The following is a 24,401-nucleotide window of genomic DNA, read 5'->3' as shown; positions in this document are numbered from 1 at the left end:
TATCCTGCATCATCTGGCTCAGGTTTTGATGAGTCTTAATGAGAAGCAACCAGGGATGCAGTCTTCAGGTCCAGCATGCTGTGAGGAACAGCTCAGGCTCCCCCAATGGCATATAACCACGTAAGCATTTGCTAACACCCTTTCTATTCATAACCCGGAAACTCATTTGCTTATCTAGAGAGAATAGCAAACAAGGCAATCAACACTTTTTTCCTGAAGCTTGAAAATCTGCTGGTAAAAACAAATTTGGTTTTAAACTTCTGCAATTAAGGAATTTAAGAGTTTATAGTTTTCCTCATTCCTGCTCAGGAGGAAAGTTTTCTCCAGGTTTTATTTTGATCCAGTAGGAAGTGAATTTATTCTTAGAAGAGACAGGTAGGTTACAGTTTGCCTGTAAGTGCAAATATATGCATGCATGCAGGACAGAGATATACTTAGTGATTTTCTACTACTCTGTCTCTTGATTGAGTCTCCTGAAACATACTGCCTCCTGTATGCTAGCTATTCAGGACTCTGTTAGTCATACTTCCCATCTTCCTCAAGGCAATGCTTCTGTCCAGGAAAAAAAAAAGAAAAATCCCCCAACTTTCCATCCCCCATCATCACAAATGCAGGAGTTCTTAATAATAAAGCGTTAGGAACAGCAAAAATAGCTATGTTAAACACATACATCTCTTTCTCCAATTTCAATGTCTCTGAAAATATAAATATTAACAGATTATTAACTTTGTCTTAGCATTAAAGCTTTGTCAAAGCTTTGTCAGGACAACCAAAGGTGGACAAGCATCCAACTTAGATCCCAAACTTAACTTTTCCTCATGCTTCAGTCTGCACAGAACCCCTACTTCAACTGCTAGCCCACTGCACAGACGTCCACTAGCCTACCACTATTTAAGCAGAAAAAACAAAACCCACAGCAAAACGCCCACAACAAAATGACAGCATATAAAACTCCTCCCATTCCTCAAAAATACTGTCTGGGTGTCCGCACAACTTGATATTCTTAAACAAACTGTGCTGGCCACTGTTTATGTCAAGTTTGCCAGCAAGGCTGCTATTAAGATAAAAGTCAAAAAGTAACACAACTGGAAGACTTATCTGTGAAGATTTGTATTCTCCACACCTCAAGAGTGGCAGTACAATGCTTCTTACAGTTTGAGAAGAATTTAATCAATGTAGGTATTTCTATAAACAGTGTTATTTAAATGCATAACGCTAAGAGTGTTTTATGGTCCAATGATGCCTAAATGGACCAATTTATTTTAAACACAGAACTGTACCACCGGACCTTAATAACACTAAGTAGTCGGAAGCTGCTTATGAAGAGCTATTGTCTATGGAGAAAACCAGAGGCAAAACACATCCAATAGCTTTGACGCACACATGATCTAAATCCTGGCAAGATGTGGAGCTATTCTCTACAGTACCTGCATCAGCTATTTGGATAACATGCATCCGCACTTTTTGGACAACTACTGATATTACACCACCTAAAGCTACACCTCAGCTACATACCAGTAATACTCCATTAAATTATAATATTAATGCAGTCACATAAACCTTCTGCCATCCATATTCATTCTGCTGTTCACATTACAGCTTTTACAGTCATTGCTTCACATGAAAAATCACAGGTTCATTAGTGGGGGAAAAAAGGTTTCCCGAGTCTTGGCAATAACACTTCTCTGGTTCAGGTTTAAGTGTCACCCACTGGATGTCTCACAAAGCCACCAAGACTAACAAGCTTACTCTGAATCATTTTTCTAATAGCAAATTGCCAAGTTTGCATCTTAGCTCATTTAATCTGCTAGTGAAACTCAATCTCCCCTCAAAAGGGGAAGTATGTTTTTAAAAGGACACAACCATGCTTAGCAGTGCGTGCATGGTAAAAGCGTAAAAAAACCCAAACCACGCCTAACTATATTATAAGAATGAAACCTACAATTTTTTATTTTACACATTCACCAGCTATTAAAAATTTTTACCTGCACATTACATTATCAAGGTAGAGGCAACAGCGTTATTAGAACTTCTGCTCTACCTCTGCCCCAGATGCTCTACTGAATGTGTGCCACATTAACAAAAACCCCACACCCACAATTCTTCCACCAACTCCAGATCCCTCATTCATCTTGACCCAAAAACCAGACAGCCCAACTCACGCCACTGTTGGCAGTTCTACATTCTCCAGTGTCGTTTTATCTGGTGCTTAAACAAGCAAGAGACACTTTAACATAGGAAATAGGACAGATTATAGTACTAGACAAACTAGATCCTATTTCACTTGGATCTGATTGTATTGCAGTGTCCAAGGAAGGCAATATGTTTATCTGCTTTATTATAAAATTATGTTCCACTCTTTAAATCGAAGAGACAAACTCATGCCAAGTTTCCACTTTCTAAAGACCTACAGCAAATAGAGCAGAAAAAGCAAAAAAAGAGAGTGAAAAATGCTGCACTGTTTACTAGCACTATACATTCTCTCATAGAAAAATTTTTAAAAGATTATTTCAGACATATTAACAGTTCAAAAGTTATTCCAGCTCTCAAGCACAATGGAAATGTCTGTTATTACAAATCATTGTTCATCTATAGTTCTTCAGTTACTTCCAAAGTTTTCCTGCAATAGTTTAACTGCAATCCATAAGTAATCTGTTAGCAATCAATTTATAAGTAAAACGTGTCACAGCACAGTTTAGTATCTGCGGTTTCAGGCAATCACTTGAGTGCCTTCAAAATGCATAACAGAATATCATAGTGACATTTTTAATGCTGCCTGAGTATTTATATTGAATGCCCAGAAAAAAGCCAAGCAAATGAAAGAATTTAAGCAAACAGAATTACAGCTCAATTGACTACAAAACAAAACTTCCCCTACAATGTAAAATACTGGAATTTAAAAATGCTTTTCCTCTGAGCCTGAAAAGTCATGAACCGATCTATGCAAGAATCACTTTCAAGGTTATTGGAAGTTGTTTGCTAGAGATTTTGAAGACAATCCTACCTAAAGCATCGTATTTCAATGTCCTATAAACACTTTTTAGATTAAAAAGAAAGAAAACCAAACCAAAAACTGATGAATACACAGATTTAGTTTTTTAAATTAGAAGTAAGGGCTAGGACACAAGCTCAGAAGCCTGCAGTTAAAAAACTCAAGACACCTAGGGAAGCTAAATTCTCCTACTAATACCATGCAAGAAAAATCAGAACTTTTTTATTGACTTAAAACAGCTTTTATTGTGAGTCATAACACAAGCTGCCAAATGAAATATAGACATCTTTAAAAATATGAATCAATGAAGCTTCTTCAAACTCAGTGGTTTCCAAACAGCATTATTACATTTATATTTAAGATTACAAAAAGACCTTGCTCCAGAGAATTCTGCAGCAGACCAATGAGCTTTACAGTTAAATCAATTTAACTGAATGTTATGAGAACACGAATATGGAAACAGCAAGCTGAAAAACAGAGCTATACACAATTCACATGAAGGGTAAGATGCTCAAAGACACTGCCTTGCAGCGTGTCCAAGAAGCAAACACAACTGTTCTGTTGCAGCAGCCAGAATTTCAGAATTATGCTACCAGGTAAGGAGGAGAAAAACGTGTTAAGGAAAAGTTAAGTTTTAGTCTGGTACAATAATTGTTATTAACATCAGATTTCTTGGAATCAAGGTACAAGTTATTAAAATGCAGCACAACCTGCAGCAGAGAGTGCTGAGTGCAGCTCTGTTTCACTAGATACTACTGTGTGAAACCCATCGACATGAAAGCAGTACCAGTGCCAACCACCACTTGCACCCAGGATCTCAAAATGCTTCCTCCAGAAGGCAGAGCTGCTCAAGCACTTCTGCCGCATACTCAGCTTTGAATACTGTTACACAGCTGCAGTTGAAGAACAGAGCGTTTTTAAGAAGTCTGAAGTCTAAGGGGGGTTTAAAAGACAAACTCGACTTTCTAGTCACAGAGATCTAGAGCTCCTAAGAACTTGTTCTGGAGCTCCCTCTTGAGGTTAGAAACTACACTATATTAAGGACACTGCTATATCCTCATAACTGATTTTACTCAAAATGAGAGTATGTCCTTGCAAAAGAGGTATTATCAAAGGCATTGCCTCAAAACTCTGTACACTACTTCGTAGAGAGCATTAGATGCTTTTGAGTTACAAGCGCTGCAAGGTTAAAAAGATTGTGAGAAGATAAGCAGGAAGATAAACACAGGAAGATAAACTGAAGAGGCACTTTACTTACGCACCTTTAGTAGCCAGTGCAGGAGCACGCCAGACAGTAAAACCTCCATTATTGTGAATCATGAAATGGAACAATACACACTGATGATGAGAAACTAACCATGTTGTCTATTTGTAAAGACACTGCAACTTCACTAGGTTTATTTACAGCTGTTAACACATCCCACTCTTCGGGTGACCTTTTAGGTACTCTAAGCATCCACCTGTCCCCTTGCTAGAGCTACCTTGTTCCACAAAACCCAATGGCATTACTCCATTGTCTTTGTTGCCACAAGCTGCTACGTGGGCCGACAGCTCTGTTTTTTTTAATGTGCTAAATCAGTGTTTGGAAAACTCTTTAAACGGGTTCTGCTGAAATTTCACTCTCAAAACTGGTATCTTTCCACAAGCTCTAGAGGACCCCCACATGGAAGAAGCTTTCAACACAGAAATTCCTGGGAAAAGGATTTTTCCAAACTCCTGTTGAGAATTTTTTCCTCTCCCACAATAGCTAAAGGTTCAAAAGCAGATGGCCAAGGAAGTCTTTGGAAGCAGTGCAGAGCCAAAAGAATAAGCCTTGCCTACGATGGTCATATTTTACTACTGAGCCCTCACTCAGCATTTTCCTCAGTCCTTAAGCAAACATCTATGCTAGCCAGCTGAGTCATCTATGAGTGCCTCTGCCTCAATACTGTTGAGACTACCCAATCAGTGGGAACGGATTTCTATGAGAATCCATAATTGAGAAAAGATTCTTTTTCTTCTAGTCATACGTTTCCAGGGAGGCTCTCCCTGCCATTTCTTTAATCAAAGAAACATTTTTAACCCTTTTCCAGCTCAAGCTGTGAGGTCTTCCACAGACTATCAGGGATCAAAATCACATCATTTCAGATCTTACATCCTATGACAAGGTTTGCAGTTTTAGTAAGCTTTTCTATTTTAGGGCAGAACAGATTTCAACTTGAATGTCTCAGAAGAACAACACACAGTTTATTCATTTGTCCTTAGTGATTAAAGTAACACTAAAGAAACACAAAAGTCTAGAGAGATGCTAGCTCCTCCCACTGCGTGCCTTGCTGTGCTTGAAACATGCAAAGTATTTGTCATTTCATAATGTAGCCCTTAATTTGATGCATCAGTTCTGAAACAGACTTGCTGCTTTCAGATGCCAAGTTACAGCCAGATCACCTTCTAAAGCAACACAAATTTTTTGATTAACCCTATGCTAGAGTCTCCCTCCTCTACATTCTGTGAAAAAGACAAAACAGAGAAAAAAGAACCAACAAAAAACCCCATACTAGCTAGAATCAGATCGAATTTGATCAGCACAGAAGCTTGCGGAAATTGTGCACAACTCATCAGCTATACCCAGGGCAAGACTAAAAATAATGGCTTGAAACTTCGACCTAGAAAGGGTGTCTCTTCTCTACTGCCAGAGGGCATTGGCCTTAAGAGTTTTAGCTCCCTACAACCAAAAGACATCACAATAAGCTACCAAAACTATCAAAGCAGGTTAGGAATACATATCATAGCCCACATTAGGTCCTAAGTAATATTCTAGAAGTTAAAGATGTTGTCTTACTTTTCATAGTGCCCTCCTCCTCTTCCTCTTCTGTGTTAATGACCATTGTACCCAACTGGGATTCCAAGGTGCCATCGTGTTCTATCATTGTGTTGGCTCCATCACTCATCGTGTTGACAGCTCTTATGGTACCAGTTTCATCTCCACTCGCCCTCACCATGGTACCTGAATCGGTTTCATCTTCTTCCTGTACAAGGATGCCGTAAATACATTTTTACCGACTGTGGTGAAGTCCCATGAGGAATGCCTGTATTCAAGGACACTGGCAAGTCTTATTAATTCAGAGTTTTTCACAAATACACATAGAAGTGACATTTTGGTTTATGCACTTAGTTCTCTCCCTATCATCTCCAAACAGGTAATGAAAAGTCTTCATACTTTTCTGCCAACATGATAAATAAGAGAACAGATAAATAAATCAGCAGAAGCTTCTCAATCCAAGTTGCATCTCATTTCTGACCTGGTGACCTGTCTGTAAGAGTAGATTACAATACTCATCCAGTCATTAATGTTTCTATTCATGTTGGCAGTTTTAAACACTGATCTAAACCCCCTATCTCAAGTGGTACAGTTCACTGAGGAGTCATTAGTTATTAGACAGCAACAGGTCTAAGTCTGGAGTGCATGTGGCACTGAAGAAAAATGATCACCCTGTTTTTTAGGAGTCTGTCTTTAACGTTTAGGTAGTTTTACTTGCTACAAACTTCAGAAGCACTGAAGAAAAATGAACTGAATTTGCAAATCCTTAAAATAAGGATTGAAATAAATTATCAAAGTCTAGTCATTTTTTTCAGATTAAAATTATTTCTTATCTTTCCATTTGTTAACAGGTGCTAATATTGTAGAACTTTGAATTATTGTTGTCAAGGCTCATGAGACTGACTCTGCAGGAAAACACAAGCTCCTGAAACAAATTCTGATAGGACACCTTCCTGGCAGGTAATTATGTTAGCCAGATGTAGTAGTTTCATTAGGTGGCATGTGCTTCACCAAGTATATATTGTGACCAGGATTTCATGAAGAACAAGGTCAAAATTTCTACAATCTATTTAGTTTCTTGGAAATGTGGACCAGCTATTCAAACTGCAAGAACAGAAGTCACTTTCTAGGTTTACAGCAGAGTTTCCAGGCATCTCACCTTGGATGAGAAGCTCATGTTTTGTTACAAGGACGAAGTCTGCAGTTCTTTACATGTGACCATGGGCTTACTGATCTGCATTAGTGTTAAGAGGCAAAACACGGGTTTCGCACATCAAGCTGTAATACTCCATCTCAATGTCATTGAAAGAAAGAACACCACCACTCCACATTCTGGTGTTCCATACATTTTATCTGTTCTGTCAAGGGTGTCTATATAATTTACTTCCCAACCTCAAAACCAATAGCAAGAGGAGGAGAACACTACACAAGATGTTAATGGAAGAAAATTAATGTTATGTGGAGATGAGTGGGTGAGAGGAAGTAATAAATTTGTTAGCTACACATCATTTAACAAAAGACTACAGCAGAAATTTCCACAGCACTTGGGAAGTGCTTGGGAACCCTTTTCTGCTGGCAGACACAGAGTAGAGAAGCTTTGGGAAAAACACACACAGCGACGGAGACCATTCAACTCCACTACATAGACACAATCTCTCACCAATGTGACTCCAGATCAGTCAGAAATGAGAGGGTAGGGACAATACTCTTAGAGTCAACATCATGGCACCATGACCAATAAAGTAACTTCCACACTGAATAAATAGGTGGTCCTAAACTGGAAAACTAGATGAACAATGTCTTCCGCACAGATAGTGTGGACCATGCTATTCAAGTCTAACCTCTGAAAAGGACTGGCATACAATGCCTTTCGTTGCCCATTTCATTTATTCAGGTTGAAGCAGGCAGAGGCTCAAAGAACAACTTTCAACATGCTTTCCATATTCACATGCTGTAACCACTAAAACAAGGAGCCCGAACTTAAATTCACAGCAATCCCCTGAACGCTTGTCATGCCCTCACCTCAGGTTTCTGTCGGTTGTTCTTGTGTAGTAGAAAGTTTCTATAAGGGGGGTTCTAAAGCACAACAATAGTAAAACAACACAACATACTTATATCATAGTGCATCACAGATGATATTATTATTTCATACTAGGAGAGCAGTCTAAGACCTGAATCTACAATGAAGAAGTCTCATTACTGCATAAATAATATAATCCAACTGGGAAAACGTATCAAGTCTTTTGCATACACTACTTTGTAGACCTATTCAATCACAGGTCTCAAGCTACACTATAAGCTAAACGGTAAGCCATACATGCTGGCTATCGCACTGAAATAAAAAGATTGAGCAGGGACCAAGCATCGGGTTAAGCAGTCATAAAGTAGAAAACTCGAGAACTAAGTCAAATCCACAGGCAATTGGACAAAATATTGCAAAAACAAAAAACAAAGCGGCTAAGCCTTATGAAAGGAGCAAGAGTTTGGACTTTGTTGCTATTCAATACTCACTGAATTTTCTTCATCATCCTGATCTAGTTCACGCTGTTGCGCCTCTTGACGTTTCAGCTTGATATCCATTGCTTCATTAATCAAGTCTCGCAGAATTGACACTCCTTTGGCACTTTTAACAAATGGATGCTGAGAAGTATTTTAAAAACAAATAAGCACTGCATCCAAACCGAGATACAACAGTAAAACACTGTTACTATGGCCTACCTCCAATCAAAATTAAGGTTTAACTCAATATATTACTAAAATAAAAATCCAATACTTCCGTCTGGCCCAGGAGGGAGACCTCCCACCCTCCAAACAACATCATGCTCCAAAGGCACTACTGCTGTGAGACCTTGGGCTCATTCCGCTCCCACAACTCTATTTCTTTCTTTAACAGCTTAGCTGTCCAGAACCAATTACACAGATCATCACCATGCCTAGACCATTCAGAGCAATCACTTTCATTTAGCCTCCCCTTTTTAGTGTTTCAAGAGGCAGTTTCTTGGCAGTGCTGGTGAGAATTTTAAAGTAAAAAAACCCCAAACAACTCCAAAAGCCAAACAAACAAAAAACAACCCAGAGATGACAAAGATAAGAAGTTGAAGTTAGACCGGTTCTTAGAGAAGAACTGAAAAGTTGAAGTTGAGTGTAAGATTTTCTAAGTGAGGTATTAAAAAGTAAAATTTGTAGTGGGCAGGAGCAGCAAGAAATGAAACCAACATCTCAACAGACACACAGCACTGCCTACCCTAGCAAGCCTTCTCTAGAGCTTACATTCTTGTAAGAAAAGGCAGACCTGCAGAAGCTGTGTTGCAGTGGCACGCTGCTCCGGGCTCTTAACAAGACACTGTTTTACAAAGTCCGTAAAATTGTCTGACCAGAGCTCTGGTTTCCGGAATGTTGGAGGCGGATTGGTAGGAATCATGAAAATTGCCTGAAAACAGAAGAATATTCCAGATTTCCAAACAAAGTTTAAAGCTTTCCAACAATACAACATACATACACACAAACATACACTGGTACTAAAGAACGATAGACATTTCAAGTTTGCTGCTTCTGAAGAGTTTGTGCCAGTATTATACACAAATTTGCTCAGAGGGATCAAGCAGCAAGAAATCAGACTTTTCTCACCAGGTGCTTACACTTCTGTCTGAGGTGTTATGTGCCCCAAAAGGTGTGAATCTGCCATTTTTAAGTCTTAAAAATTTGTGCTTGCATAAAAAAAAAAAATCACTTCGGATAATACAGCTCAAAATATGTTTCATCACACCCAACACAGGGAGCTTCAGCTATGTCTTAACAGAAGATGTTCGTCATTTTCCTTCCCTTGCAGATTTTCCTTCTCAAAGACTTGTTTTTCATTTAATCAACAGTACAAAGAACTGACAGAAAACAAATAATTTACTCTAAATTAAAAGCAAGATGGCATGTTGATATATTATTCAACCAGCTACAGTAGCAAGACCTTTACATACAGCAATACGTTTTAAAAGGCCACAGTCCTTACCCTCATAGGATGAATATCTGCATATGGTGGTTTGCCTTCAGCCATTTCTATTGCAGTGATTCCCAGAGACCAGATGTCTGCAACACAATTATACCCAATTTCTTGAATCACTTCTGGAGCCATCCAAAATGGGGTCCCTATAACGGTGTTCCGCTTTGCCATGGTGTCCTGAGAAGAAGAGCAGGATAAAGATCCAGACAATGGCAACTGTATTAGCCACAAACATTAATTAATGAATTATCATCCTAATTATCTTCCACTTGCACGCACACGCATTATTAGATTCAGCAAGACTGGGATACAGAGGACTGCAAAGAGGAATTGAAATGTGCGTACAGAAGTTACAAATATCCTGAATAAAACAGTAAATGCTATTGCAAACCATTACTTAGGTATAGTGGCTTCCACAGAGGAAGCTCTGCTCTAACGCGTTGCTGTTTTAGTATCTCATTATGTTGATGTAAAGTGCTAAAAACCAGTTTAGAAGAATTTCTCAAAGTCTCCACAAGCACATCACACTTGCATGCAGGTTTAAAAGATAAAGTGAAGTGTATGCAACCATCTTGGTTTTACTTACTGTAAGTTGTCCTGCCACTCCAAAATCTGCAAGTTTAGCATGTCCCTCTGTATTTAGCAATATATTTCCAGCTTTGATGTCCCTATGTATTTTCCTCATGAAATGCAGGTACTCTAGTCCTTTCAGTGTTGATTGCACTATTGTAGCAATTTCCTCTTCTGTGAGCTAAAGAAAAGAAGAGTTACTGCCAACCTAACAGTTGCTGAGATGTAACACTATTGCGTTTCAGTCTGTTTTCCCAAGATTCTCTAATTGCCATTTAATTCCCTTCACTAAAGGTTGCCATACTAATGAGAAATTAGTTAGCAGCTTACAGCATTATGTAGAAGAATTAGATTACAACTAGCATACATATACACACGTACCCTATTTCACATAACAAAACCCTTTCTCAGCTAGTAATTCTTATCCTGCAATAACCAAAGTAAGACAAAGTAGAGTCTGTTATTCAGAATAAGTCCAGGTTTTCAGGAAAGCCAACAAACCAAAATCTGCTCCACTGATTACACTGATCAAGTTTTGGTTATCTGGATAACGTAATCAGTTTTCTCATTTTCAGAGGAACAAAGGACTTGCATCTCAAGTTATGGCCAACAGTTGTGTCAGGCATTGAACACCGTGAGAATTATGCCCCCACTACTCAGCTTCCTTGAGCTGCTGGACACCCATATTTCCCATTAATACATTCAAAGGAGAAAGGACGTACAGTTTTATTTCGTAATCGAATAATATCAGACACAGATCCAGCGCCGCAGTATTCCATGACTATCCACAGGTCTGTGTTCTTAAAATAGCTGCCATAATATTTCACCACATGAGGACTATGAAATGTGAAAAAAGGAGAATAAAACAAAGGGTCAAATACCAGTAACCAACATAACTGAATATGCAAAATGCACCACAGAGTCCCTAAGTAAGTTTTAGAAATTCAGAGTTGAAGTACCACTGAAACCCTGATCCAAAACAGTCTGAACTCGCACAGGGCTACTGCAGTCCTGCCAAGCCTCTTCCCCACAGCAGTGCTCATCTGACCTGCCAGTAAGTCAGTTCAGGGAGCTAAACTGTCTGAAAATAAATCCTATAGACATAAGGAGCGATTAGCCTTCAATCCGGTTTAGCTCCCTGAACCAGATTACAACAAGGTCAGTGCTGTGGCAAGCAAGAAGGCAGGACAAGGGAATGAGAAACAAACCATGGCAGTCCCTGGTAAAGCTGCTGCAGAGCATTTGCAACCAAATGGAAACATTAAATAAGGTCCAAAGTTTGCTGGAAAATAGCTATAATGTTAAGAGGAATGTTCCCTGACTACTACATGCACCTGCTTGTTTCTACAATTTAGTCCAGGATGTATTTTAGGAATCCAATACAACCTAAGACTGTCTCTCACAGTCAGCTCTCTGGCTGCCCAAAAAGCCAACAACCTAGTAAAGTATATTGGTCAGAATAACCATCTGTCCTCTGGAAAAGATAAAGCAGAAAACTAACAGAAAGACTGTTTCTGATTTTATGGGAATGGAGCTAAGGAATAAAAGTGCACTTAATCTATTCTCTGCTGAATATTTTCTAATGAAATACTGTAGAACTAGCAAGTCAGTCACACTGCATAGTGTCCCTTAATGCTCACACAGAAAATGTGATGCTCCAGTGATTCACTCCCTCTGCTGTTCATAACTGTAAGGTCTCATTTTAGGCCTTACAAAGTTAGTATTTAATTGTCCTGGTTTCGGCTGGGATAGACTTAATTTTCTTTTTGGTAGCTGGTATAGTTTTATGTTTTGGATTCAGTATGAGAAGAATGCTGATAACACACTGACGGTTTCAGCTGTTGCTAAGTAGTGTTTCTACTAAGTCAAGGATTTTTCAGTTTCTCATGCCCAGCCAGCAAGAAGGCTAGAGGAGCACAAAGAAGTTGGGAGAGGACACAGCCAGGACAGCTGACCCAAACTGGCCAAAGGGATATTCCATACCATGTGACATCATGCCCAGTATATAAACTGGGGGGAGTTGGCCTGGGGGGAATCACTGCTCAGGAACTAACCGGGCATTGGTCAGCGAGTGGTGAGCAACTGCATTGTGCATCACTTGTTTTGTATATTCCAATTCTTTTATTATTATTGTCATTTTATTATTGTTACTATTATCATTATCAGTTTCTTCCTTTCCGTTCTACTAAACTGTTCTTATCTCAACCCACGAGTTTTACCTTCTTCCTTTCAGTTCTCTTCCCCCATCCCACTGGGTGGGGGGCAAGTGAGTGAGTGGCTGTGTGGTACTTAGTTGCTGGCTAGGGTTAAACCACGACATAAATTTAAGAAAGAAACACTTAGTAATGCCTTCCAACTTACACAGTAAGATTTTTCACAAACAAATTATTTTAAAGTTACATTTTGTTGTCTGCCACCAGTCACCTTCATTTAAAGATAGCGCGAGTGGAATGCAATAGAGTAAATGACTGGGACCATAATTTTATATTGCTAATGTAATTTATTTTATATGGTTTTCCAAGCCTGAAGTCCATCAAGATAGTGTTTCTTAAGGCTACATTCATAATACCAGAAGAAATTTGTGTATTTTAAACTTTCAGCCTAGGACACACTTTGAGAGGAGGTCTTCTGCACCCACGAGCTCTTCATTAGCTAAGTTAGTACAACACCTTTTACCATAAGAAACATGCAAAGACAACCCAGAGAGCCAACCATCAGCCTGCAGAGCTGCCAGCAAGTTATTCCAGGGATGCTCAGATCAGCAGACAGCTTGTACTGCACTAGAACCTGCACAGGCAGAAAATGGCTGGGAAGGACAACTGTGCCACCCAAGCAGATGACAGCATGTAGATTATGCACATGCAAGAGCAGTCATGCATTAGTGGCTCTCATCCACGTGCCCCTTAAAAACAAACAAATGAAAAACCCTCTTCTACCAGTTTTCTATGTCCATACCAAAACTTGTTTAGAATTCATTAACCCTTTGGGCACGGGAACTGCTGTTCTAGCACACAATCAAGTTACCACTGTTCAACAAGTGATGGCGCATGGGGAGATGGGCAGTAACTGCTCACACGCTTGGCTCTTTGCTGGCAGCAAGTGCAAGGTTATTCAACTTAGCTTAATGCTCTCTTGTTGCAAGCTAAATTTTTGTTGTCTTACCTTTGCTTGGATTAACACTACCCAAATGGTCAGTTAACATGACTCAGTTGATACGAGGTAACTTGATCGTACAAGTCCGGCCTTTTAAAAAACATTTAAGGCAACATCATGGCTTTTATTTGATTAAATGCCAGATCATAGACAATACTTTTCTTTGCATACCAATAACGGGTTTTGCAGTATACATTTACCTGTCACATTGCTGCATTATGGATATTTCCTTTATAATCTCCTGCAAGTCAGATTCCACAGGAACTTGTTTAATTGCAACAACTTGACCCGTTTCTTTATGAATGGCTTTGAAGACACTGCCGTAGGAACTATGAAACAAAATATTAAACAAACAATTAATACAATAACATTTTTAAAACGCAAATGTTGTTGTTTTGCTTTTTGCAAGTGCAACCATCAGGTAAAAAATTAACTATCCTTCTGCTAAAAATATTTTGTATTTTAATGTAAATGATCAGTCCACTAGCTTCTAAACACTATAATACCACAAATAAGTCACAGCTCACTGAGATGGTCAGAAAAGAGCCAACCACCATTACACTGCCTGTAGCTTTGCAATGGCCTTTTACACAAATCCAGCAAATACAATTCTCTCTTTTTCCAACATACAGTACCAGCTGAGCATCAGTAAGAACTACAGCTCTGGTCACAGAGGTTTGGTTGTTCTTGTCTGATATTATCTGTCTTATTTCCAGCTTCTTTACTTACACCAGCCAGGCAGATTTACAAATCAGTTTTTTCAAATGAACTGCTTAAGGCAAACATGTCACTCACTGAGCGTTCCCATGCTGCTCTGCCTTACCAAGTGGCACAATGCAACAGTTCATTTCCACCACGCGGATCTTCTGCAAGAGGTACCAGGGATGAACTACAAAACCTCTTGAGTTCCCACAGAGCCCTATCAAGTCCAAACTGGCATTTTTTAACAATGTTTTAACTCCCTACTACTGAGCCATAAGCTGTTTGGATTAAGAGATCCTACCCTTGTGAAACAAATTCTTTATTCTGTTACTAGCCAAACACTGTCACTATGTTGGTACATACCTTTGCAGTAATGGGATCATGACAAAAGTGAAAAAAGAGACCACTGAACACATACCCATTACACAGATTTGTTCTTAGAGAAACATACATTGGGCACATTGTAATAGAACACATACCCTTCTCCAAGCTTCTCCAATACATCAAATACTTCTTCAGGTTGTTTGGTTAAACTGTCTTCATCTAACTTCTTCAGCTGCCTGTATATGTAAGAATAGACAAATCATTACATTTAATTTTACGGCAGTTTGGGCTGTGTTGAAACAGAAGAATAAATAGCACTGCTTAAAGGTACACAAGGCTTAGCATGAAGTAAATTTATTATGAAGTAAGTTTATTTCACCTGACCACGTGACTGAATATTATTAGTATCTAATAGCAAAAGAGGACTGGGAATTACAGAGAACAGAATGTGATTGGGCATACAAATCTACCGTTGCTCTTGGCGGAAACACATCTCAGGATCTATACGCTGGTGGTCAAATCCCAACACAGCACTGCACAGTCTTGCAGCTATTGAACATACCTACTAAAGTTCAATATCTTGTATGGAAGGATATGTACTAGGAAGGATATGTACTAAGGCCTTGCAAAAGGTAACATCATCTTCCCTTATGCCTTTAAGTATATGTGGAATACATTTGTTGGGAGGAAGGAGGCAATATTGATCTCACTTGTACATTTTTAACATCGGAAGTTCAGATCTTGACTCTGTGGGCCTAGACATATACTAGGAATATCCTATCAGAAGGAAAAAAAAAAAAAAAAAAAAACTGATATGTAACTCAGGATCTTAATGCTGCTTGGTCCATCCCTCTTAAATACACTGCTAATAAGAGTCAGCTGAAATACTTCCTAGCGGAAAAAAAAACATGCTACGTACTGTGTTCCTTCACTTAGGCCCCCTCACCCCCAGTACAACTTTCAGGGAGATTCCATACACAAAGCAACAAGACGACCAACCACATTTGTTTCAGTCCACCTGTACCACACCAGAGAGCTGTTCACCAAGAAACCTCCTGAAACAGCCGAGTACTACATAAAAAAAAAAAAGTTCTGAAAACAAAGTATTTTACTGTTGAACAAACAGTATCCAATAGCCCACAAACACGTGCTCTTTCATTTTCACATGAACTTAAAAAACCTGAAACAACAACAAAAAACAACACAAAAACACCCAAACAAAAAATCCTCCAAACTCCCCAAACTAGCTCATACACATTTTTGAAATACAGAAACTTATTAGTCTCGGAGTTTTCAGAACTTACTGGTCTCACAGCAAGCAGTGTTTGAAATGAAACGTGCATGGTCACCTGCAACTGCCAATTACTACTGAAAGCTCTTACTGCTGCTGTCAAAGACCATGACTCCAGCCACAGGCATGCTAATTTTTATACTAAATATGTAATTTTTTCCCCCAGGATCTTCAGAAAGAGCAAGAAACCACTCATTGGTTCCTGGCTATTATGTTTATGTACAAAAGCCATACATGAGGAGCAGCTCACGCATGGAGTACATACAATGGCTTCCTGAAGCAAAGGAAACATTATAAAGAAGCAGACTCAGGAAGTGGTGAAATACTGAAAGTAGTCGCTAGCTTCCCTCCAAAGATAAGCGTTAACCAACAGAATGTTACTTGTCCTTGTGAAAATGTGGAGGGAGGAAGGTGTGGAAGGAGAAAAGGGGAAAAAAACCCAAAAACCTATGAGCGACCACACAAGCCGCCATTTCCAAGAAGCCCCAAAAGTGGCAATGCAAGAGGCAGATCCTTCCTGCTGAAGTTAAGATGAGGCTTAAATTCTATTTAAAGGCTTTTCACACCCCCAAACACAATAACCAGACAACTAGTGCGCTTGCATCAAACTACCTCGTTTCTGCTATAGTCCAGGAGCGCAATTACTTCGCACTGTCCAGTTTGTCCAGCGCACTTGCTGCTGTCAAAGACACACTCCGCCTTTTTACTGTATGTTTATACAACACAGATATAACAGCAACACAAAACCAAGCTTGGCTAAGTTATTATTCAGATGTAATCTGAATCTCCTTCCAGTTAAACACGGACATAAGCAATTACAAAATAAAAACAGACTTTTTTTTTTTTTAAACAGAAGACACATTGCCGTTTTGTTTAACAAAAAAAGACTATGTCACTGAAGACCAGAGCCAGCAGCTTCCTTTGTTCGGTGCCGAAAGCGTGCCCTGGGACCCAGCTGCAAAGCACTGATAGCATTCTGACAGACCGACACTTCGTTCGAACTGCCGCCGATCTCCAAACTAGCCCCTCCGCAGACCTACTCCGCTGCGGCCTGCCGTTCAGCGATAGCCGCCTCACGGCTTCGTTCGGAGGCCGCCCCGAAACCGCTCCATGAAGCGGGCTCGCACCTCGCCGGGGTGCCGGGGCCCAGAGCGGGGCAGCGGGAAGGCAGGCTCTGGGCCAGGGCCGGGCAGGGCGCCGGCAGGCTAACCAATCCGCACGGAACTCACCCGAAGAGAGGGAAGGGTACGTTACCGGAGGGCTCTGTCGGTACGCCGGCACGGGTCAGCACACCCCTCGGTACAGCCCCGTTAACCGGGGTGAGCTTCCGCAGCCGCCGGCGCCTTCTCCGCAGGCTCCGGTATTTCGGTTTAAGCCATTTTCCCACCACCTGTGCTCGGTGCTGTCACAGCACGGACCTACCGGCGCTGCCCGCTTCGTCCCGGTGCGAAGCGACTAACGCCACCGGCCCCGGCACTCCTCCAGCCGCTGCCTGCCAGCTCGGGGCGGTGGCAGGGCCCGGAGAGGCGGAGGGGCCGGAGCTCAGCGCGGCCGGCTGCCCCGCTCCCGCTGGTGCCAGGCCCCGCGCCCACACCCCTCAGGCCCGGGACGCGCCGCCGCCAGGAAGGCCCACACGGGCCGGCCGGACCGCAGCACCAGCACCCCCGCTCCGCTCACCGGCGCGGGTTCCGCAGCTGCACCGTCTCCATGGCGCTACGGGGCGGCGGTCAGTCGGTCGGTCGGCCGATCACTCCCTCACTGCTCCATGGCAGCCCGCCGCACCGCGCCACCGCTTCCGCCCGCCGCCGGAAACCAGCGGGGAGCGCCCGCGCCCGCCTCCGTCGAGAGAGGGGCGTGGCCCGGCAAGCCCCCCCCCCCGCCGGAGCAGAGGGGCGTGGTCTGGGCAGGCCCCGCCCCACCGAGAGGGGCGTGGTCTGACCGGGGCCCGGTTTCCCCCGGCCCCGGCTCGGGCAGGAGCGGCGGCGCGATGGCGGCGGCGGCGTCCAGCGCCATCGCCCTGCGCCAGGCCGGCAACGAGGAGTTCCGCCGCGGGCAGTACGGGCCGGCCGCCGCGCTCTACACCCGCGCGCTGGCGCTGCTGGAGGCCGCAGGTACGGCGCGTCCCGGGCCGGGGCGGGGGGGGCGGGAGGGCGGACTCCGGCTGAATACCTCTCCCGCTCGTGTCCCGGCGCAGGGGAGGCCGCCGCCGAGGAACGGAGCGTGCTGCTCGCCAACCGCGCCGCCTGCCACCTCAAGGAAGGCGCCTGCCGCCTCTGCGTCGCCGACTGCAGCGGGTGAGCGGCGGTGGGGCCGGGGGTGGCGGGGCCCGAGGGCTCGTTCGCTTGCTTTCCCCACCGTTAGGCTAGGGGCGGGAGGCGAGGCAGGGGCGGTGACAGCCCCGGAGCGACCCCGGCCTGCCCCGGCCGCGCCGTCCCTCCGCGGATCCCCCCGGAGGCCGCCCCGGGCTGACGCCGCCCCGGGCGGCTCTCTCCGCTCTGTCGCAGCGCCCTCGACCTGGTCCCCTTCGGGATCAAACCCCTCCTGAGGCGGGCCGCCGCCTACGAGGCCCTGGAGAGGTACCAGCTGGCCTACGTGGACTACAAGACGGCGCTGCAGGTGGACTGCTCCGTACAGGCGGCACACGACGGCGTCAACAGGTGAGGCTACAGCCTGCTCTCGGTGGGTCGTAGCGAAAGGTTTGGGAATACAGCAGCTCGGTTAGGTGCTGCTGCTGCGAGCCTCGGGGTGTTTCTGCAACCGTGGCAGGAGGGAGCTGGGTCCCAAGCACACGAACGAGGCAAGCGAGGCCTCTGATGCTTCGCATGCGCTCCCTTTGTCTGCTGGCACCCTTAGGTCCTTTCAAGGTGCTGGTTGAGGGCTAGGAATGAATGACCCGGGACTGTTTCTGCTTTGCTCAGTGCCTGGTTTAAAGGAAATAATAAACTACAAGGTCCCATGCCCTATCCTTTAAGGCTCCCTATGCTGGCTGGGTTTACAGGCTACTGTAGTAGTCCTTTTCTCTTTCTGGAGCTGTCTGCTTCACTTCATCGTTTGCCAGGCTGAGGAGCATCATGCACATCTCTTGCTCACCCGAGTACTGACAGTCCCGCCTCTTGTCCTATGATAGTTTTAGCCCTGCCGCCACAAAGGTCCTTTCACTAATGTCCTGTCTGTAGCAGGAACTTAGTTTAGATGCATGTAAAGCGTTTAGCGGAGAGATGCTGTCCTCAATACACAAGCCAGGTTAAAAAGTGACCCTACTGGCTACTGTGTGGCCCATCCAGCCAACAGATGGGGTGACTGCCAGCCATCTCTTCCAGGATGACTAAAGCCCTGCTGGAGAAGGATGGCATGAACTGGCGCCAGAAGCTTCCGCCAATCCCCACAGTGCCCATTTCTGCCCAGATGAGGTGGAGCGTTCCTTCTGCCGAAGCCCCCAGGGCAAACGCTCCTCCTGCAACTACACTGCAGGGAGAACCAGGTGAGAGCGATGCCCTTGGGTCGGGCACAGAGCCCTGTAGCTCAGAAGGGTGATGAACAAGACAGCTGCCACGCCTGCTTGGCGTGTATGCAGCTGGGGCTGAGGCCTGGAGAAACCTGGGCCTGGTTCTGCCACAGCCTTTTTGGCCGATTGTGGATCCTTTGATGTCTCTGTGTCTTGCCTCTGGTATGGGGATATTTGCTTTCTGAGAGGCTGCGCTGATCTTGTCAGTTTTATAGCGTTCTGTATTCTTTCACGCTGTTCCCAGACCAGAGTGGTGCTGGCACAGAGAGAGCTCAGACTCTGAAGGAAGAAGGAAATGAACTTGTAAAGAAAGGAAACCATAAAAAAGCAGTTGAGAAGTACAGTGAGAGTTTAAAGCTCCGCCAGGAATGTGCGACTTACACCAACAGGTACTACTACTCAGCTTGTTGCCCAAGTACTTCTTGGCCCTTTATAAAACCCACCGTGGTATTTCTGACAGAGCTGTCTAATGTTTGCTCCCAAACAAATGAATGAAACAAAAAACGCCCACACATGTTCACCCCAAGTGCAGTCTTCCCTGTAGTTTGTATAATGTCCTTTGATCAGGTCCTGCAAAAACCCTTGGAGACACTCATCTTAGGGCTGCTAAGGGATTTCTCCCTTTAATGCTTGTCTGCCAGGACTCTTATTTTGAGTAGTGTCTGCTGCCCCACGAACCACAAATTGCAGACTGCTATACTTAAAGACTCAAAGTATTTCTAAGGCAATTGCAGCAAGCAGAGCATATTCTGGACTGGTATAGATAGGAACCTGCATCCTTGAAATGCAAGTTCTTAGCTTTAGAGCAGGTTGCTCTAAAAATCCTCTTCTTTTTTTTCCCAGACTGAAAAACTGTTTCCTTTTTTCCCCTCCTTTTAACTGAAACAAACTTGAGCTCAAGATGACATACCATAGAGGATAAAGACTGGTTTTGGAGTCCAGCTTTGTGGTGCGCTGGGTTTGGTTGAGATCCGCTATGGATGTTGTAGCAGTAGATGCTGCTTTTAGCCAAAGGTCTCTAACCGGGTATCTGTATTGCAGAGCTCTCTGTTACCTGACGCTGAAGCAGTACGAGGAAGCAGTACAGGACTGTACAGAAGCTCTGAGGTTAGATCCTAAAAACGTTAAGGCACTCTACAGACGTGCTCAAGCACTTAAAGAGCTGAAGGTAAGTCAGTCAGGAGTTTTGAACATTTTTAGGCTAGGACTAGGAGCCTGTTCATGCACGACCAGGGCAAGAGATGCCGTTTAGAACTCGTTCCTGTGCTAGACAACATCTGCCGTCAGATAACTGAGACCTGTGTGGTCTGGGAGGGGATGGTTTCTTTCACATTGCTATTTGCTGGTTGGATCTCATGAGTTTCTCAGGACCAGGTCCTGTTTCTGGAGGTGCTGGAAGCACCTACGTGTTGTGTTGAGCTTTATCTTTTCATGTCTGGTGAGAGATTCTGTAGACAGTACTGGAAGACTTACTGCATTGGTGTTGGACTCAGAACCCACTTGAGTGATGAAATTGTCTTCTCAGCCCTAGTTTAAGCACGTTTTAGAACAGCTACATCGATGCCAGTGCTTAAGCAATTATAGAGAGGGAGTCAGGGGCTTAGTTGTGTTGCAGGGTAGTAATTCTGCAGCAAGAGCCTTAAACTGCATTTTCAATGTACTAACATTTAAAAAATACTTTCCTTCTAGGATTACAGATCAAGTATTGCTGATATCAAGAGCTTGTTGAAAACTGAACCAAAGAACACAGCTGCACTGAGATTACTGCAAGAACTGAACAGAGCCTAGGGTAACCAAGCAACAAGGAAAGCTTTGTTTTCCACTGCAGAAGAACGCTTTTTCCCTTCTGATGTTGTTACAGGGACCAATCTTAATGCAGGATCGGTATTGAAAACTATCTTCCACAGCTGCTGAGACGGAACAGGTTCTGTGCCAGCACAATGAATGTTAAGACACACAATCTGTATCAAACTATTCTATTATCTGGCTCTAAGATCGTTCAAAGTTTTAATGCCCCTCCCTGAGAGGCATATAGGTTAACTTCCTTGGTTGAAGTCAACTTGCCTGTAACTATTGGCCTCAGGGACTATTTCCATGTTGGCTAAGATGCATGTGAAGTGGCTATTCTCTTTTTGAAGAGCTACAAACAGAGGGGGTTTTGTCCTTATTCAGGTGACACTTTTGCTGCGTTTGTGCTGCTATTACTTAAATAAGGTTGCTGCAGGAACTGCTGCAGTTGCCCTAGCACCACACACCATTCTTGTAACAGGCACAGTTACTTGCACAGGGCCAAGCTTGTTCCCTCTCCCACTTGATGCCTGCTGGCCCTCAGCTGAGTTTCTGCTGCTTAGTGTGGCTGGGCAGATGTTTACAGTAGCAGCTTTCTTTTCTTTTTAATTATGCTGCACATTTAAGAAAACAGCAGCAAGTTAAGCCTGCCTTGTTACACTGTGCACTACTTCTTTCAGATTCTGGGTGCTTGGGAATTTTACAATTGCTTTTTGTGTTGTTTTTTGGTTTGTTTTTTTTAAAAACCACTTTAGCTCCTCTGTGCCTTTTGGAGCAGTTGCTATGGGGCGTTACAGGGAGAAGGATATGCAGTAACATCCCAACTGAGGTCTGGCTTACTACTTCAGTGCATGTTTATAATTTTTTTTATCTTCTCCTTATCTGGTATTGATAGCACTGACATAAAATGGTAGGTAAAGAGACACTTGGAGTTACTCTATGAACTGTTAAAACCAGTTCTCATTAAAACTGTGTTTATTTTCACTTTAGAGCTGTGTTTTTTACATGATGGATGGTGTAGGGGAACTGGTACGCTTTTTTAACCACTTCATACTGTCCCCCCTTTTTGTCAGAGGACTTCAAGCGCTGCAGTACAGTGCCTTGCTCTGTCATATAGTGACAATACGTCAGGGTTTCTAAACATTGCTCAGCCTTGCACACTGTGCATGGGTAGAGTACTTTAACTAGTAAGTCAAGATGCTGGACAACACTAGACCTAAGCCAACTTACAGTACAGACCAGGAGATAGAAGCTAGCCCATAAGTCAGGGTTCAAATATCTTTGATTCCCACCTTACTTCTCCCAGTAGTCAGTGTTTCAGGCAGGTACCCCACTGAACTGAATTTAGAAAGCAGACAATCCCTCTAATGCCATTAAAGACAATAGACTTCTTAGCTTAGTCTGACATTAAGTAGCTTTTTCTAGGTCCCAGGGCTGTACTCTATCAGCTGTAAGGGGCCAGGGCTTGAAACAACTCCTCGCAGAGGGGCACAAATTGCTCCATTCACTCCACTCCCACTTCTAAACGTGGCAGCTGCATTGATCTTGCAACCAGCATTCATCCAAGCTCTTAGCAAGTAAGCGTGATGGATTTCAGGGTGGGGAAGCACAGGCCAGCAGTACACAGATAAGCAGAGGAAGGTCATAAAATACAGGAGGAAGAATGGCTTCACTTAGTTAAGAGCTATCCTTTTAACAGCCCTGCTGTTAACTGGAGTGGCAGATACCTGCACTGTTCCATTCATTACAACACCTCTACAGCAGCATTCACCATCTCTTTCCCCTCTCAGCAACAGCAATGCATTTTTGTACCTTATCTCTAAGACTTTCCCCAGCATTACCACCAGGTAGACAAAGATCAAGCACAAGAACAAGACACACTACTTCAAGCTCAGGGTCACTTCTGTCTCCCCTTCTGTTGCAGCAACAGTGCTGCTGTCCGTCCAGGGTGCTTCCCAGGCTTGTAAAGGTAGTGCTGTCCACATGGGCAGCAGGAGAGTGTTTGTCACAGAGGCACGCCTTCATCCACCCTTTCAAAAGCCACAGCAACTATTCCAGACTGGAGACTCCAGATTCACATTTGCATTGCTGCTCCTGCCTCAACTCCCTAAAGCCTCAGACTTCCCCGAGGAGTTCAGCCAGGGAGCTACTCTGAAAACTTCCAGTACCGTCCAGTACACATGGGGATCCAAGCTCCAACTTCATCTTTTCTGATAAAGATTTTAAAGACCCTGGTCCTTGTTCACGTCCTTTCATAGACTATTCTGATGTCCTTGTGTTCTTTGGCCCCACTCCGCGGTCCCTGTAGCTTTACAGCTGTCTTCTTCAGCCAAGCCATCTAGCATTGTAGGTGGTGTCACAGGCACATCTGAACTGCCCCATTACACCTGAAAAAAGGTTGCAGACAAGCTAGCCAACAGCAGGATGAAGTTCACCTGTACGGTTCCATTCCAGCTCCTTATGTGCATTACTCTCATGCAAATACACATTTTTCCTCTAGAGACAAAGCAAAAAAGCTTCCAGCCAGTTACACTGTGGGAGAAATAACAACTTAAATGAAGGTCCTGTATATTAAGTGGATTAAAGTCCTGTATAAGCATGCCACTGAGAAGGAGGTATCTAAATAGTGCACGGTTCAGGCTGAGACATCCGCTATGAGGAAAAGAAATATTGAAGGTCAGAGGAAGAATTGGCAAAATAAAGGCAAAAAGGAATGATGAAAAGCCCCAGGGAAGAGCCCCAGCTGAGCAGAGCAGAGCAGACACCATGCAGGAGCAAATGTGTAAGCGATTCTATTAAAATGCTGGCAGGAAAACAAGAGGTAGGAGGGATGACTCAGCAGCAAGCTGAAGTGAGAGTATGATACAGCACAGAAGGAAGATGGAGACGGCAACACCAGCACACAAGTTGGACAGAAAGAAGGTAGGTGGTGTGGATGGAGGTATGCTCCTGTCAGCTCAAGGAAGCAGTCAAGTAAGGTCAACACATCGCCAGTCTCAAGTACCAAGGAGACTCTAGGGACTGAAATTCCTAACTAGGAAGAGCGGGGCATTAAGGCTAGGATGACTACAGCAACACGCTCTGGGAGAGGCCCAGAGAGCAGAACACAGTAACAAGAGGTCCCAGCTACTCCTGCAAGCAGGGAGCGTCCCCGTGGGGCATGATGTGGTTATGAACATTTTCAGGCCCATCAGTGACTCCTTGAAACCACTGGTCAGGAACACACATTGGAGAAGCAGCTTTTGATTTACAGCTACTCCACACTACCTCAAAAGCCGGGTCTTG

General features: G+C 43.5%; 2 protein-coding genes across 3 annotated transcripts in view; one reads left to right on the top strand and one right to left on the bottom strand.

The window, feature by feature from the left end:
- STK4 (serine/threonine kinase 4) overlaps window positions 1-17,636 on the bottom strand; it is a 49,792-nt gene extending 32,156 nt beyond the window's left edge. Inside the window, exons 1-10 of one of the 2 annotated variants that reach the window (XM_041122449.1) lie at window positions 17,501-17,636; window positions 14,688-14,768; window positions 13,707-13,835; window positions 11,076-11,190; window positions 10,370-10,534; window positions 9,793-9,960; window positions 9,082-9,219; window positions 8,301-8,429; window positions 7,812-7,865; window positions 5,811-5,997 (exon numbers count right to left, since the gene is read on the bottom strand). In XM_041122449.1, coding sequence (XP_040978383.1) covers window positions 5,811-5,997; window positions 7,812-7,865; window positions 8,301-8,429; window positions 9,082-9,219; window positions 9,793-9,960; window positions 10,370-10,534; window positions 11,076-11,190; window positions 13,707-13,835; window positions 14,688-14,768; window positions 17,501-17,532 — 1,198 coding nt within the window. In that variant the 5' untranslated portion in view covers window positions 17,533-17,636. The remainder of the gene's footprint in view (window positions 1-5,810; window positions 5,998-7,811; window positions 7,866-8,300; window positions 8,430-9,081; window positions 9,220-9,792; window positions 9,961-10,369; window positions 10,535-11,075; window positions 11,191-13,706; window positions 13,836-14,687; window positions 14,769-17,500) is intronic. The other variant, XM_030009487.2, reaches the window with a different exon arrangement.
- A 119-nt stretch (window positions 17,637-17,755) lies between these two features.
- Window positions 17,756-22,100, top strand: TOMM34 (translocase of outer mitochondrial membrane 34). Its single transcript, XM_030010429.2, has 7 exons — window positions 17,756-17,934; window positions 18,018-18,117; window positions 18,328-18,480; window positions 19,144-19,304; window positions 19,573-19,717; window positions 20,370-20,496; window positions 21,018-22,100. Exons 1-7 carry the CDS (start codon window positions 17,811-17,813, stop codon window positions 21,114-21,116), a joined length of 909 nt encoding a protein of 302 aa, XP_029866289.1. The 5' UTR covers window positions 17,756-17,810; the 3' UTR covers window positions 21,117-22,100.
- Window positions 22,101-24,401: the final 2,301 nt, after the last annotated feature.

Source organism: Aquila chrysaetos, chromosome 3, assembly GCF_900496995.4.
Source record: "Aquila chrysaetos chrysaetos chromosome 3, bAquChr1.4, whole genome shotgun sequence".
Lineage (NCBI taxonomy): Eukaryota > Metazoa > Chordata > Aves > Accipitriformes > Accipitridae > Aquila > Aquila chrysaetos.
Note: the sequence above shows the minus strand (reverse complement) of the source record. Positions and strands in the feature narration are given on the sequence as shown.